The sequence below is a fragment of the Mobula birostris genome, chromosome 14, assembly GCF_030028105.1.
Source record: "Mobula birostris isolate sMobBir1 chromosome 14, sMobBir1.hap1, whole genome shotgun sequence".
Taxonomy (NCBI): domain Eukaryota; kingdom Metazoa; phylum Chordata; class Chondrichthyes; order Myliobatiformes; family Myliobatidae; genus Mobula; species Mobula birostris.
In genome coordinates, this window is record NC_092383.1 from 45,573,334 (window position 1) to 45,591,221 (window position 17,888).

General features: G+C 43.3%; 1 protein-coding gene across 6 annotated transcripts in view; it reads right to left on the bottom strand.

Annotated features, from left to right (window-relative positions):
- Positions 1-17,888, bottom strand: part of LOC140209874 (protein unc-13 homolog C-like) — a 923,018-nt gene that overhangs the window by 182,035 nt on the left and 723,095 nt on the right. For all 6 annotated transcript variants that reach the window (XM_072278476.1, XM_072278475.1, XM_072278477.1 and 3 more), the window contains one exon: positions 15,444-15,529. In XM_072278476.1, the coding sequence (XP_072134577.1) occupies positions 15,444-15,529 (86 nt within the window). The remainder of the gene's footprint in view (positions 1-15,443; positions 15,530-17,888) is intronic.

Here is a 17,888-nt window from a genome sequence, read left to right on the forward strand (position 1 = left end):
CGGCCTCCTCTACATCGGTGAAACCCGACGCAGACTGGGGGACCGCTTCGTCGAGCACCTCCACTCTGTCCGCCACAACAGACAAGATCTCCCGGTAGCCAGCCACTTTAACTCTGCTTCCCATTCCCATTCAGATATGTCCATACATGGCCTCCTCTACTGCCATGATGAGGTTAAACTCAGGTTGGAGAAGCAACACCTCATATACCGTCTAGGTAGTCTCCAGCCCCTTGGTATGAACATAGAATTCTCCAACTTCCAGTAATTCCCTCCCCCTCCCTTCCTCTACCCCTATTTTACTCTACCCCTCCCCCAGCTCCCTCATGGTTCCCCCTCCTTCTTCTACCATCCATTGTCTTCAGGGCTATGACGTCAATGCTTCCCCTCCCCCACCCCTTTGTTTTTCAAATTACTGGTCTATCGACTGACGCTACAAGCATTCTTCAAATCCTTCCCCATCTTTCATTCTTCAGTCTTGACGAAGGGTTCCGGCCCGAAACGTCGACTCATCATTTCTGACTGATGCTACCCGACCTGCTGAGTTCATCCAGCGTACCGAAAGTGTTGCTTTGATCTTTTACAGCATCTGCAGATTATTTTGTGTTTACCTTTTGAAAGTGTCCTGGATGCTAGGTAGCCTAGTGCCCATGAAGGAGCTGGCAGAGCTTTCAACTTCCTGCAGCTTTTTCTGTTCCTGTGCAGTGACCCCTCCATACCAGACAGTGATGCAGCCAGTCAGAATGCTTTCCATTGTACATCTGTAGAAATTTGCAAGTGTCTTTGACATACCGATTCTCCTCAACTCCTAATTAAATATACTATAGCTGCTGTCCTGCCCTTTTTAAAATTGCAACAACATGTTGGACCCAGGATAGACCTTCAGAGAAGTTGACACTCAGGACTTGAAACTGCACACTCTTTCCACTTCTGATCCATCGATGAGGACTGGTCTGTGTTCCCTCAACTTCCCCTTCCTGAAGCCCACAGTCAATTCCTTGGTCTTACTGGTGTTCAGTGCAAAGTTGTTACTGAGGCACCACACAATCAGCTGATTTATCCTGCTCCTATACACCTCCTCGTCACCATATAAAATTCTGCCAACAAAGTCATGTCATCGGCAAATTTGTAGATGGTGTTGAGCTGTGTCTAGCCACACAATCATGAGTGTAGAGATTAGAGCACTAGGCTAAGCACACATCCTTGAGGCGTGCTGGTGTTCATTATGAGCAAGGTGGAGATGTTATTTCCGATCCACACAGACTCTGGTGAGAAAGTCAAGGATCCAGTTGCAGATGGAGATACAGAGGTTCAGGTTTAGGACCTTGTTGATTGGAACTGAGGGTATGATGAACTGTAATCAATAAACAGTAGTCTGATGTAGGTACAGCTATTGTCCAGGTAATCCAAAGATGAATGGAAAGCCAGTGAGATTGTACCTGCTGAAGACCTATTATGATGATAGGCAAATTGCAGTGGGTCCAGGTTCTTGTTCAGGCAGGTATGAGTAGCAGATTTCCTTCTCTAGGGGACTGCAGTGAGGTAGTTGTGCTTTTACTGGATGTCAAGACATTTCATAGTAAAGTATTTTTATCAATTCTAATTCTGTTTAATTACTTTATTTCTCTAATTGAATCTAATTTTACAAATTGCCATCTTGAAACTGAGACTTTTGGTTACCATATTAATGGTCCTGCATCCGGACTACAGTGCCTTCGTCCTTCATGTTTTAACCTTAATATTTGAGTGTGTAGAAACCATAGGCACCCATCAAACTACCCTTCCATAACTTCCTGGCAACAAACTTCAAGGGGCATTTGACTTTGGTGAATGTCAGCTTTTACACTGTTGACCCCTCCCACCCCAAATCTCAGTCCATATTCCTCACCATTTTCTCTCTCTCTAAAGTCAATAATACCTTATTCCCACCCATTTCCCAAAACCGGTATCTACCAACAAACCATAATACATTAAGCCTTTAAAATGTTAAGTAATGAAAATAACATAAAACAAGGAACAGGTCCCTCAGCCCACAGAGTCTGTGTGAAATATAATGCATAATTAAACTAATTATCTTCTGCCTGTACATGATGTATATACATTTGGCGCATATTTGTACATCCAACTGCTTCTTAAACGCCACTTTTGTATCTGTTTCCACTACTTCCCCAGCAGCCTGTTTCAGGCACCCACTAACCACAGTTTTTTTTTAAAAATAGCCTGTCCTGTACCCCTCTTTTAAACATTCCCCTCTCACCTTAGCTGCTCCAAAGAGCACTATATGGGGTCATTCTTACCCTTGGCCGTTAGGCTTTATTATAAGTTGACCTACAGTCATGGGAGATTTAAAATTGCAGGTCAATTGGAAAAATCAGATTGGTAATGGATCTCAACGGAGTGAGTTGGTTGAATGCCTATGAGATGGCTTTTTTAGGGCAGTTTGTTGCTGAGCCTACTAGGGGATCACCTATGCTAGATTGGGGGTTATGTAATGCACTGGAAGTGACTAGGGAGCTCAAGGTAAAAGAGCCCCAAGAAGCTAGTAATCACAATATGATTGAGTTCAACTTGAAATTTGATAGGGAGGAGTAAAGTCTGATGTAGCAGTATTTCAGTGAGTAAAAGAAATTACAGTGATGAGAGAGGTGTTGGCCAAGGTAAATGAAAGGAGATGCCGGCATGGATGACAACAGAACAGCAATGGCTTGAGTTTCCAGGAAAAATGAGGAAGGTGCAGGACAGATGCATTCCAAAAATAAAGAAATACTTGAATAGAAAAATAATACAATTGTGGTTGACAGGGAAGTCAAAGTTAATGTAAAAATAAAAGAGAGGGATACAACAAAGCAAAGATTAGTGGGAAGGTAGAGGATTGGGAAGCTTTTAAAAACCTACAGAGAGCAACTAAAAGAATCATTAGAAGGGAAAAGATGAACTATGAAAGCAGGCTAACAAACAATATCAAAATGGATCATAAAAGCTTTTCCAGGTACGTAAAAAATAAAAGAGAGATGAGATTTGACATTGAACAGCTAGAAAATGAGGCTAGAGAAATAATAACAGGGGACAGGGAGATGGCAAGTGAACTAAATGAGTATTTTGCATCTGTCTTCACTGTGGAAGACACTAGCAATGTGCCAGATGTTGTAGTGTGTGAAGAAAGAGAAGTGAGTGCAGTTACTATTACATGGGAGAAGGTGCTCAAAAAGCTGAAAGACCCAAGGGTACATAAATGACCCGGACCAGATGAACTGCACCATAGGGTTCTGAAAGAGGTAGCGTTAGAGATTGTGGAGGCATTAGCAATGATCTTTCAAAAATCATTAGACTCTGGCATGGTGTACTTGGTGACACAGCACAAGTTCGGACAAAGTCAGCATGGTTTCCACAAGGGAAAATCTTGCCTGACGAACTTGTTGGAATTTTTTGAGGAGATTACAAGTAGGAGAGTTAAAGGTGATGCAGTGAATATTTGGACTTTCAGAAGGCCTTTGACAAGGTGCTACACATGAGGCTGCTTACCAAGTTAAGAGTCAATGCTATTACAGTAAAGTTACCAACATGGTTAGAGCATTGGCTGATTTGTACGAGGCAGTGAGTAGGAATACAAGGTTACTTTTCTGGTTGGCTTCCAGTAACCAGTAGTGTTCCGCAGGGGTCGGTGTTGGGACTGCTTTTTTTTTATGATGTATATCAATGATTTAGATGATGGAATAGATAGCTTTATTGCCAAGTTTGCAGATGATACGGAGATTGGTGGAGGGGCAAATAATGTTGAGGAAACAGGTAGGCTACAGAAGGACTTAGACAGATTAGGAGAATCGGGAAGAGAGTGGCAAATGAAATACAATGTTTGGAAAATGCATGGTCATGCATTTTGGTAGTAGAAATAAATGTGCAGACTATTTTGTAAATGGGGAGAAAGTCCAAAAATCTGAGATGCAAAGGGACTTGGATGTCTTTATGCAGAACTTTCTAAACGTTAACATGCAGGTTAAGTCGGTGGTGAGGAAGGCAAATGTAATGTTAGCATTCATTTCATGGGGTCTTGAATACAAGAGCAGGGATGTGATACTGAGGATGAGGCTTTATAGGGCACTGGTGAGGCCTCACCTTGAGTATTGTAAACAGTTTTGGGCTCCTCATCTAAGAACAGATGTGCTGGCATTGGAGAGGGTCCAGCGGCGGTTCACAAAGATGATTCCAGGAATGAAAAGATTATCAAATGAGGAACGTTTGATGGCTCTGGGTCTGTACTTACTGGAATTCAGAAAGATGAGGGGTGATCTCCTTGAAACCTTTCAAAGGCCTAGACAGAGTAGATATGGAAAGGATGTTTCCAATTGTGGGGGAGTCTAGGACAAGAGGGCACAGCCTCAGGATAGAGGGGTGACCATTTAAGACAGAGATGCAGAGAAATTTCTTTCACCAGAGGATGGTAAATTTGTGGAATGTGTTACCACAGACAGCTGTAGAGATCAGATCACTGGATGTTTTTATGGAAGAGATTGATACATTCTTGATTGGACACGGCATCAAAAGTTATGGGGAGAAGGTTGGGAGGGGGAAAATGATCAACTGTGATTGAATGGTGGAGCAGACTCCATGGGCCAAATAGCCTAATTCTGTTCCTATGTCTTATGGTCTTACAGCCAGGGAAGTGATGACCCTGCCCCACAACACCCTCCTGTTAGACTGTTTGAGGAAACTCTTTTTTTTATTCTTTCTTACTTCTCTTTTAATATTTGTAAATTTGTATATCTGTGCACTTGTAATGCTACTGTGATACTGTAATCTCCTTCGGGATCAATAAAAATTCCATCTATCTATTACTTGACATTTAGAACCTAGAACAGTAGAGTACAGCACAGAAAATGGCCTGTTGGCCCACAATGTTGTGCTGAAGTAATTGAGCTAGTAATTAAAAGCCTAACTAGATTAGTTCCCCTGGAACTAATGTCCATATCCCTTCATTCTCAGAATATTCATGTACCTAAAAGCCTCTTAAGTGCCTCTACCATATTTGCTTCCACCCTCATTCCTGGCAGCATATTCCAGGCCCTCACTTTCTGTGTAAAAACTCTTATTACACAATCTTGTTTGAACTTACTCTGTTTCACTTTAAATGCAAATTCTCTGGATTTAGATATTTTGACAGTGGGGGAAAGGATTTTGACTGTCAACACTATCTGTAAAGAGTTTGTACATTCTCCCCATGAACGTGTGGGTTTTCTCTGGGTGCTCTGGTTTCCTTCCACATTCCAAAAGATGTATGGAGTTTAGTAGGTTATTGGACGGTGTGAGTTCATTGAGATGGAAGGTCCTGATATCATGCTGTATCTCCAAATAAATAAGTATAAAACACTTAAAGACCTTGTCCATCGATTGTGGCTCCACACATAGGTAATGCACTAATCCTTAATTTTGGGGTGGCACAGTAGGATGGTGGTTATCCTATGCCTTATTCTGATTGTCGGAAGTTGCTTTGTCTTAATTGGTTAGTATACTTTACACTTTATTGTCACCAAACAATTGATACTAGAGCGTACAATCATTACAGCGATATTTGATTCTGCACTTCGTGCTCCTGGAATACAAATCGGTAGTAAATATTAAAAATTTAAATTATAAATCATAAATAGAAAATAGAAAAGGGGAAGTAAGGTAGTGCAAAAAAAACAGAGGCAGGTCCTGATATTTGAGGGGATGGCCCAGATCTGGGTCAGGATCCGTTCAGCAGTCTTATCACAGTTGGAAAGAAGCTGTTCCCAAATCTGGCCGTATGAGTCTTCAAGCTCCTGAGCCTTCTCCCGGAGGGAAGAGGGACGAAAAGTGTGTTGGCTGGGTGGGTCGCTCCTTGATTATCCTGGCAGCACTGCTCCGACAGCATGCAGTGTAAAGGGAGTCCAAGGACGGAAGATTGGTTTGTGTGATGTGCTGGGTTGTGTTCACGATCTTCTGCAGCTTCTTCCGGTCTTGGACAGGACAACTTCCATACCAGGTTGTGATGCACCTTAGAAGAATGCTTTCTATGGTGCATCTATAAAAATTAGTGAGGGTTTTAGGGGACAGGCCAAATTTCTTTAGCTTTTTCAGGAAGTAAAGGCACTGGTGGGCCTTCTTGGCAGTGGACTCTGCTTGGTTGGACCAAGTCAGGTCATTTGTGATATTGACCCCGAGGAACTTAAAGCTTTTGACCTGTTCCACTTGCGCACCACCCATGTAAATGGGGTCGTGCGGTCCGCTACTCCTTCTGAAGCCAACAACCAATTCCTTCGTCTTGCTGACGTTGAGGGATAGGTTATTGTCTTCGCACCATGCCAACAGGTTCTTAATTTCCTCTCTGTACCCAAACTCATCATTACCCGAGATATGGCCTAGAATTGTGGTGACATTAGCAAACTTATATATTGAGTTCGAAGGAAACTTGGCTACACAATCATGGGTATACAGTGAGTACAGCAGGGGGCTGACTACACAGCCTTGTGGGGCACTGGTGCTCAGAGTGACTGTAGAGGAGAGCTTGTCCCCTATTTTTACAGCCTGCGTCCTGTCTGCGAGGAAGTTGAAGGCCTAGCTGCAGATCTGAGTGCTAAGGCCCAGGTTCCGGAGCTCAGGAATCAGTTTATTTGGAATGATGGTATAAAAGGCAGAGCTGTAGTCAATGAAAAGGAGCCTTACATATGCATCTTTATTCTCCAGGTGTTCTAAGGAGGAATGTAGGGCCAGAGAGATGGCATCTGCTGTTGACCTGTTGCTCCGGTAGGTGAATTGCAAAGCGTCGAGGTTGACCAGTAGGCTGTGGTTGACGTGTGCCATAACCAATCGCTTGAAGCACTTCATAGCAATTGATATCAGAGCCACAGGTTGATAGTCATTCAGGCATGCCACCTTGCTTTTCTTCGGCACCCGGATTATCATTGCCTTCTTAAAACATGAGGGGATCTTAGACTGAAGAAAGGAGCAGTTGAAGATGTCAGCAAATACTCCAGCTAGCGCGCTTACACGGGCCCGGAGAACCCATCCTGGGACGCCATCTGGGTCCGTCGCCTTCCTTGGATTTATCTTCAAGAAGGCCCTTCTAACGTCCTCCTCGGTGACGATGAATCTCTATCTCACCAGGTCCGGTTCATCTGGAGGGAGCAGGATGCTTCTCTTCTGTTCGAATCTTGCGTAGGATACGTTAAGTTCATCAGGAAGAGAAGCGCCACAGTTATTGATATCCCCAGCCCTTTTCTTGTGCCCAGTGATCTCATTTAGGCCCTGCCATAGTCTACCGGCATCCCTCTGGTTAGCTTGGGCTTTCAACTTGGCTTGATATTGCCTTTTGGCGCCCTTAATGGCTTTCCAGAGTTCACGCTTGGATTCTGTGTAGCGACTGGTATCCCTGGACCTAAAAGCCGCAGCTCTAGCCTTTAAAAGGGACTTGACCTCATAATTCATCCAAGGTTTCCGGTTAGGGAATACCCGGATCGTCTTGTGAGACACACAGTCCTCTGTGTATTTCCAGATAAAGTCCATGACAGCTTAGGCAGACTCATCAAGATCAGCTGTTGAGTCCTTGAATACTAACTAGTCCACCGATTCAAAGCAGTCATGGAGGACCTCATCCGTTTCCACCATCCAATGCGACACCACTTCTGACACCGTGACCTCCCACTTCAGTTTCTGTTTGTAAGCCAGGAGGAGGAGTACGGCCTGATGGTCCAATTTTCCAAAGTGAGGTCGTGGGACGGAACGGTAGGCATCCTTGACAGCTGTGTAGCAGTAGTCAAGTATATTCAGGCCTCTAGTGGGGCAGGAGACATGTTGGTATAACTTTGGCAGCGCCTTTCTGAGGTTGGCCTGTTTAAAGTCCCCTGCTGTAATGAGCAAAGCCTCCAGATACCTGGTCTCAGGTTCACTGATGTTGGCATACAGTACGTTAAGAGCACACTCCACATCCGCCTGGAGGGGGGGAATGTAGACTGCTGTCAGTATGACCGAGGTGAATTCCCGTGGCAGATAGTAGGGACAACACTTCACCAACAGGTGTTCCAGGTCCGGGCTGCAGGAGCTTGTCAGTGCCACTGTGTCCGAGCACCACGCAGTGTTGATCAATAGGCAGACACCACCTCCCCTCGTCTTGCCCGAAGACGCTGTGTGGTCCATCCGATGGATCGAATATCTCTCCGGTCGGATGGCACAGTCGGGGGTGGCAGGGGAGAGCCAGGTCTCGATGAAACAGCAAACACAGCAGTTCTGCATCTCCCTGCAGCCGGTGAGTCTCCCTTTAAGATCATCCACTTTGTTCACTATGGTTTACACATTAGCTAGTAGGATGGTGGGCATAGGGACCCTGAAGTCCCTCAGCTTTAATCTGACCAGCAGGCCAGCTCTTTTCCCATGCTTCCTTGGTAAATAGTGTATCTTTCCAGGTTTCCATCGATGCAGTGTGTTGTTGTCAGCTCTTTGAGGTTGGTGGATGTGTCCCGCGGGGATCAATCGGCGGGTCGCGTCGTCGGGCGCTCCGGGTCAGGCCAAGTGACGGGGAGGCTTCGCTGCCACTTCCAGCTGCCGGGGGCTCGGGCTGTCGATTGGGTCTGGCCCTGAAGCCGACACTTAATCCTGGAGGGCCGGGCTCCTTGCTGAAACAAGTCCATGAGATGAGTCATGGTTGTGGAGGCCTCCACTCCAGCCGAGCCTCGGGCTCGATTTCCGAGGTCGGTGGCGGAGGCCTTACTTCCGGCAGCTGTGAATGTCCACCAATGGAGCTTTACAGTGGTCGCACTGGGGAAGTGTCTGGGGCACTTTGAGGTCTCCGACGTCACTTCTTTTTGGTCGTCTGCTCCGTAGAGGTGCTGGTTGGAATGGGCCGCGTCACCAAGCACTCCAGCATGGTAGCAGGCTGCGGGTCTCCGGGAACGTGGTGGGCCTCAGACCAGGCCTTGCCGGAGTTGAAGAAGCAATTCTGGCGCAGTGATCTCCAGCTGGGTCAGTAGCTTCGCCAGGGTGGTGTTGATCTTGCTAGATGTAGCAGATTGGAGGTTAAGAAGGGTTTCTCGGGTATAGGATAGTGTAGGGGGCAGTTTGCTCTGGAGAGCACGTGTAGAGTTGCCAGATACCGGCACCATCTTGAAAACATAGTATAGAAACTGTAACCGCTTTCCCCATTAGTTAACAGCCTTGTGCCCAGTTTCAAATATCCTGGGTATATAGAGAGCACATGTAAGAGGTTCTATCTCTCTCTCTCCCTTTGTTTTCAGGCAAGCAGTGCACATGACCATTGGGAAGGTATGCTCTGCATATTGTTTGTAAATAAATGATTAATATACCTACTCACAGAGAGTGCTTTCTGTCTCACTTGCTAGATTTGTGAACCTGATTCAACATTACAGTGGTGGAGCTCGAAGGGCCAGAAGGGAATTTTCCATGCTGTGTGTTAACAAACAACTAAATAACAAACAAACTAAAATTCTCATCATTTTATAAACTTCTATTAGGGCTCACTCACCCTGTTCCAGAGAGGCACCTAAAAAAGCCATAAGGAAAGATGAAATAGGAAGTTAAGCTAGCTTATAATACAGAAGAGGATGCCAAAAATTTTATCAAAGTAAAATGGAGGCAAGGGTGGATATCAGATGACTGGAAAATGACACAGGCAGTAATGGAGGACTAAAAAATGTTGGATGAACTTAGTAAGTATTTTGCGTTGGTCTCCCCCGTTGAAGGTACTAGCAGTATGCCAGAAATTAGAGATTGTCAGAGGGATAGAAATGAGTGTAATTGCTATTTCTAAGGAGAATATGCTTGGGAAGCTGAAATGTCTCAATATAGATAAATCACCTAGACAGATGGACTGAAAGAGGTTGCTGAAAAGATTGTGCAGGCAATAGTAATGATTTTTCAAGAATCATTAGATTCTGGAATGGTTCAGGAGGACTGGAAACTGGCAAATGTCACTCCACTCTTCCAGAAGGGAAAGAGGCAGAAGAAAGGAAATTATAGGCCAGATTGCCAGATTTCAGTGTTTGGGAAGATGTTGGAATCCATTATTAAGGATGAGGTTTCACAGTACAGGTTTCCCCTGCCATCTGAAGCCAGCATTCCTATGAGACGGTTCGTAAGCTGGAATGTCGTAAATTGAAGAAGCAATTACCATTTATTTATATGGGAAAGAATTGTGAGTGTTCGCAGACCAGAACAGTAACATATAGTAAAAGCAGAAATGATATGATAAATACACAGCCTATATAAAGTAAAAGTACTTTTCTACAATCATTGCCACACTGTTCACCATAGCGAAAATCTCACACAAGCGCTCTTGGCAGAAAAACGGCGCAAGCGCTCTCGGCAGAAACACTCTCTCCAGTAGCCTTTAAGCTATGAAGCTGCCAAATCATACCAAATAACACATAAAAATACACAGCTTATATAAAGTAGAAATATGTATGTACAGTGTAGTATCACTTACCGGAATCGGGAAGACAGCGCCGAGCACACTGATAATGGTGTGTTAGGCTGAGTCATCGGAGTTTGGGGTGGTGCAGTGGTCCCCAATCTCCGGGCCGCCTACCGATACCAATCCGCGAAGCATGCAGTGGTGCAGCGGTAGCTGGGACGCACCCAGCACATCTTTTAAGAAAAAAGGTGAAATAAACAAGCTGATTGATTAGGTGCCGCCCAGCACGTAAATGTCGGCCCAGATCAGAGGTGATGCAATCAGCAATCGTTTCTGATCTGGGACGACATTTACGTGCCGGGCAGCACCTAATAAATTAGCTTGTTTATTTCGGTTTTTTTCTTAAAGATGTGTTGGGTGCTTCCCGGCTACCGCTGCATTCTCCGCGGCAGTGTATCAGTCCGCAGCCCGGGGGTTGGGGTGGTGGGACACTGGGGTGTTATCTCATTGTCGCCTGTTTCCATCAGGGCAGGCAGGTCATCTTTTTCTATGTCTGCCTGCCTTGATGTCGAAGGTCGAGGTTCGTCGTCTGCTATGGCTGCTGTGGAAGGCTTGAAAAACGACAGTATGCTTGACTGCTTAGCCTCGCGCATTTTTCTATCATACAGTTCTTTGTAAGCACTCAAACCATCTTGCAAATATGCCCTAAACCTACGTACCCTTTCAAAATTAAAGTTGTGCTTTTCTGTGATCATTGCAGCAAAAATCTCATGCAGTTGCTTCACGTTCACTTCCTGGACGACTTCACTTTCAGTCCATTCGCTACTGCTTTTGGTTTCGATTGTTATCCTTTCCTCTTCCAATTGCATCAGCTCTTTATCTATCAGTTCTTGGTCACGGGATGCCAAAACCTCTTCTACAAGCCAAACTCACTTTGTCCTTACTTCATTCACCACGATCGAAACGCTTAATTATGGTCTAGTTTTACGCTAAGTGTAAAACCCTTACGAGCTTTTTTAGGCTTTTCTGATACCTTAGAACCCATCTTGCTATCAGATGCTCACAGGCACGTGTTTAAGCAATGCCGGCTAGAATGCAGTTACTGGGGAGGAGCTTGGCTGCGCGCTGCCTTTTTTTGTAACAGTGGAAACACCTTCTGTTAGCGAAAAACAGGTAACTAATTCGTAACTGTCTTTCGTAACAGCGAGGTTTCGTAAAGCGAACGTTCGAAAAGCGGGGGACACCCGTACTTGGTACTAGGCCAAGGTGCCACACATGAGATTACTTGACAAGATTAGAAGCCCATGGTACTACAGGAAAGATACTGGCATGGATAGCAGATTGGCTGACTGGAAGAAGGGAAAGAGTGAGAATAAAGTAGTCATGATGAACGTTGAGCTCTATAACAACCTGCCGATGCTCTCCACTAAAATAGAAGTGAGAAGACTGCAACTAGTGGGGCACTGTCTATGCCACCCTGAGCTACCTGCCAGCCTAGTCATCATATGGGAGCCCAAGCATGGGAGGATGAACCCTGGGTGCCCTCCCAAGACTATGGTCAACACGCTCCTAGAAGACAGTGGTGCGGCTAACGTAGATGAACTGAGCACACTGAAGAGGGAGAGGGAAAAGTGGAGAGTCTGTCATCGTGCCCGACGCCGGCCCCCTAGGCCTGAGTCGACGTAGTAGTAGCAGTAGTGCCGGTGACTACTGGTGTTCCACAGGGGTCAATGTTGGGACCACTTCTTTTCATGTTATATGTCAATGATTTGGATGACTGAATTGAGGCCAAGTTTATGGATGATACAAAGATAGGTGCAGTACAGGTTGTGTTGAGGAAGCAGGGAGTCTGCAGAAGAACTTAGACAGGTTGGGAGAATGGGCAAAGAAGTTGCAGATGGAATACACTGCAGGAAAATATAGTTATGCACTTCTGTAGAAGGAATAAAGGTGTAGACTATTTTCTAAATGAAAAGAAAATTCAAAAATCAGTGGTGCAAAGGGACATAGGAGTCCTTGTGCAAGAACGTCTAAAGGATAACTTGCAGGTTGAACTAGTGGTAAGGAAGGCAAATGCAATGTTAGTATTCATTTCGAGATGACCATCGGCGACAGTGTAGCTTTGTTGGTAAGAGACAGAATTACATCTTTAGAAAGAGATGACAAAGGGTCAGAGAATGTCGAATCTTTGTGGGTGGAGTTAAGAAACAAAAAGGGTGAAAAAAGTATTATGGAAATCATTTATAGGTCTCCAAATAGTAGGCAAGATGTAGAGTTGAGATTACAAAGAGAACTGGAAAGGGCACGTAATAAGGGTAACGTTACAATTGTAATGGGGGACCTCAGTATGCAAGAGGATTAGGAAAATCAGGTTGTTGTCAGATCACAAGACAGGGAATTTGTTAAATGCCTACGAATTGGCTTTTTAGAGCATCTTGTGCTCAAGCCTACAAGTGGAAAGGCTATCTTAGATCGTGTGTTGTGTAATAACCCAGATTTTATTAGTCAGCTTAATGTAAAGGAACCCTTAGGAGGCAGTGATCATAATATGATTAAATTCATATTGTAACTTAAGAAGGAGAAACACAAGTCACTTGTATAAATATCACAATGGAATGAAGGGAATGACAGAGGCGTGAGAGAGGAGCTTGCCCAGGTAGATTGGAGGGGGATACTGGCGGGGATGATGGCAGAACAGAGACGGCTGAAGTTTCTGAGTACAGTTCACAAGGAGCAGGGTAGATATGTCCCACAGAAGAATAAGCTCTCAAATGGCTGGGCTAGGCATCCCTCCACAAACGCCAAGGAAAGAGCACATAAGGTAGCAAAACTGTGAGAAGTTGGATCATTGGAAAGCTTTTCAAATCCAACAAAAGGCAACTAAACAAAGCTATAAGAAGAGAAAAGATGAAATATGAGGGCAAACTAGCTGATAATATAAAGCAGGATACTAAAGGTTTTTCAGTTACATAAAGAATAAAAGAGAGGTGAAAGTTGCTGTTGGACCACTGGAAAATTATGCTGGTGAGGTAGTAATGGAGGACAAAGAAATAGGAGATGAACTTAATAAGTACTGTGCATCAATGGAAGACATGAGCTACATGCCAGAAGCCCTTGAGTGTCAGGGAGCAGAAGTGAGAGTCAGGGAACAGGAGTGAGTGCCATTGCTATTACAAAGGAAAAAATGTTAGGCAAACTGAAAGGTCTTAAGCTGGATAAGTTACCTGGACCAGATGGTCTACATCCCAGAGTCCTGAGAGGTTGCTGAAGAGATAACAGATGCATTGGTCATGGACTTTCAAGAATCACTTGATTCTGGCATGGTCTCAGAGAACTAGAAAATTGCAAATGTCACTCCATTTTAAGAAGGGAAGGCGGCAAAAGAGAAGAAATTATAGACCAAGTATCCAACCTCAGTGGTTGGGAAAGTGTTGGAGTCCATTATTAAGGATGAGGTTTCGGGTTACTCGGAGATTAATGATAACATAAGTCAAAGTCAGCATGGTTTCTTTAAAAGGAAAGCTGCCTGACAAATCTGTTAGAATTCTGTGAGGAAGTAAAAGGCAGGTGGACAAAGGAGAGGTTGTAGAGAGAATGTTTCCTATGGTGGGTGAATCTAGGACCAGTGGGTTCAGCCTCAGAGTTGAGCAGGGGTTCCCCACCTACAGTCCATGCACCCCTGTTTAATGGTAAGGCTCCAAGGCGTAAAAAAGGTTGGGAACCCCTGTAATAGGAGACTTCTATTTAGAACAGTGATAAGGAAACATTTCTTCAGCCAACGGGTAGTGAATCTGTGCAATTCATTGCCGCAGACGGCTGTTGAGGCCAAATTATTGAGTATATTTAAAGTGGAGATTGGTAGATCTTGTTTGGTCAGGGCATTAAAGTTATGGGGAGAAAGCAAGAAAATAGGATTGAGAGGGGCAATAAATCAACCATGATAGAATGATGGAGCAGACCCAATCAGCTGAATTGCCTAATTCCGTTCCTATATCTCATGATCTTACGGTGTAGAACAAAGTTTATCTAATCATTATATCTTGTACCCTTTAATCCAAGCAGAACACCAGTGAACCATTTCTACACTCTTTTCAAAACCTCCAGATCATTCTATTCTGGGCAACTCAGAACTCCAAATGCCTAATCAGAGTTTTCTTTAGTTAGATCACAGCTTTCAGACTCTTATATGCGATACTCCAATCAATAGAGGCAAGCATGCCATAAGCTTTCTTCACCACTCAGTGTACTCTTGGACCCCCAACATCCCTCTTTTGTTCATTCCCCTTGTATTAGACTTCCAAAAATACAACAATTCACTTTCCTGGATTAAACTCTTCCCAGGTCTATAAGTGATCTATATTCTGCTATACCCTTTGACAACCCTAACCAAAACTTCGTGAACTTTCACAAACTAACTTACACTATCACACTGAATTGTCAGACAGTAAGAGAGTGGAACATTGGAAGAATTAACACCTGGAGACAGTCAAGAACAGGGGAGAAGTAACAAGGTTATAATACTGTGCCTAAAATGGCACTACACTCTTGTTTTTATTAATAATGTGAGTTATCAATTTACCATAAAGAATACTGCAGAAATGACTGAATAATAACTGGACATTTGTCGTGGGTTTCCAGTCAAAATTATATTTTTTCATGCATTTTATTATAGTTTATATCACTATTTAATAACCTCTCTCAACTCTGATCAGTCCTGGTTTCAGTTTATATCTGTTCTCCACCACCAAGGTGCTCTCTTCAATAACTGTTGGTCTCCAGTCATTACATTGGCATTGAAATTAAGCAACAATGATGAAGACAAATGTCTCCTCTTCCATAAAAGAACAATTGGATCAGTGAAATCTAATGAGCCAATCATTCAATTTGGCCTTTAATTTTATACTTTTATTAAGTCTTTGAATAACTGCCGCAGACTATGTGCCTAAAGAATGCCATATGATACTTCCATTTCATTAATGTGGTGCCTTTAACTACTTCTCAAATTGTAGTTGATAATTGGGGGGCGCTTCAGCTCTGAGATAATTTGATAATAGATATTAATTACCTTCAAGTGCATACTTCATGTCCTGGGCAAACAACTGCCACATGACCTCGGCACTCAATCTTCCCATGTGAAGTTCCTGAGGAAACCTGAAGTCAAATAAGCACTAAATGTAAATAGAAGGCATACTTTTAAGATAACAGATTAAAGATAAAGCAACTTGGCATTAATGATTTTTGTTGAATAGAGACACCTAGGGGGTCCAAGTCCATACTTCCCTTAAAGTGGCAATACAAGTATACACATGTCACGTCTTCTTAACCAACCCATGTAAGTACAAGAGTCAAGAATTCATGTAGCAATTGTATTAAAGGTTGGTTAGTCACACTTGGAGTATTATGTGCGGTTCTGATCACTACTTTACCAGAATGATATCTAGATTGGAGGACTGGGGAACTTATGGAAAGGGTGTGAAAAACAAGAGGATATAGTTTTACGATGAAAGAGGTACAGTTTTTTTTACATGAAGAGTAAATAATAGCTAGAATACATTGCCAGAGGAGATGGTGGATTTAAGTATAATACTTTAAGAAACACTTAAGTACGTAAGGCACAGAGGGATATGGTCTTGATGTGGGCCAATGGATTAGTGAAGATGCCCTTAAAGGTCAGCATGAGCTGAAGGGTCTGTTACTGTGTTGTAGGACTCCAAAAATCTGTATTTTGCAATGGAAGACAATTATAAATTTCATGCATTTAAGGTCGTTAAAACTTTTCTGGAAATGAGTAGCTTGCTTTACACAGTATTATAGCACATTGGTTTACACATTATAGCACTATAAATAAAATATTTAATAATTAGTAAATTGTTAATATTTCCAGTAGTAAAATATTATTAGTGTAAAGCATGAAAAACTTCATTCACAATCAAACCTTTAAAAATTATAACACGAGGAAATCTGCAGATGCTGGAATTTCAAGCAACACACATAAAAGTTCCTGGTGAACACAGCAGGCCAGGCACCATCTCTAAGAAGAGGTACAGTCAACGTTTCGGGCCGAGACCCTTTGTCAGGACCCATTTTTAAAAATTATAACTGAAATAAGAGAGCCCATATGTTCACACCACTGATTTCATGTCCTTTCTCACAGCATAAACTCTTCCAACTTCTTTCTTCTTCCTCTTTTGCTTCATTTGCGGAATGCCGATGAGAGGGCTGATTGTTCCCAGCTTTCACTCAGTTGTTAAATATTGTGGGAAAGTGTCCTGGTTATGAGTTTCAGAGTGAGGTTTTTTTAACTTGTGGCAAATTACCTTCTTTCCACTGGTGAACTCAAATGTGAACGGATGAAGAGGGAAAAGCTTCAACAGTTTCTGATTACTTCACATTAACGTTCAATTGATCAAAGTTCAAATAAATTTACTATCATGGTATATATATGTCACCATATACACCCCTGAAATTCATTTACTTGTGGGCAGACTCAAAATATCCAATAGAATTATTGAAAGACTGCACCAAAAAAGAGGTCAAACAATGTGTAAAAGACAACAAACTGTGCAAATACAAATATAAAGGAAAAAAAAATGATAATAATAAATAAATAAACAGTAAATATTGAGAACATGAGATGATGAGTCCTTGAAAGTAATGGGTTTATTTTCAAAATAAAGCATTTTGTACTGTATAAATTTTATTGATATGTCTTTGAGTCTGTTTCAAATAGATGTCGAGATAAGTATGAACAGCAAGTGCCAGGCAATGACCATCTCCAACAAGAGAGGATCTAACCATCGTCCCTTGACATTCAGTGGCATCACCATCACTGAATCCCCTACTATCAACATCCTGGGGGTTATCATTGACAGGAAACTGAACTGGTCTAGCCATATAAACACAGTGGCTACCAGAGCAGGTCAAAGGCTAGGAATCCTGTTGCGCGTAATGCACCTCCTGACTCCCCAAAGCCTGTCCACCATCTACAAAGCTCAGGTCAGGAGTGTAATGGAATACTCGCCTGGATGAGTGCAGCTCCATCAACACTCAACAAGTTTGATACCAACCAGTATAAGGCAGCCCACTTCATTGGTACACCTTCCACAACCATCCAATCCCTCCACCATCAATGAGTAGTGTGTACTATCTACAAGATGCACTGCAACAACACACCAAAATCCCTAAGGCAATACCTTCCAGACCCACGACCACTACCATCTAGAAGGACAAGAACAGCAGATACCTGGGAACACCACCACCTGAAAATCCCCCTCCAAGTCACTCACCATCCTGACTTGGAAACATATCGCCATTCCTTCATTGTCGCTGGGTCAAAATCATGGAATTCCCTCCCCAGCAGCACTGTGTTTACCTACACCTCAGGTACTGCAGCAGTTCAAGAAGGCAGCTCATCACCACCTTTTCAAGGGCAACTAGGGATGGAAAATAAATGCTGGCTTAGCTGGTGATGCCCACATCCCAAAAAGGAATACAAAAAATTATAGATTTT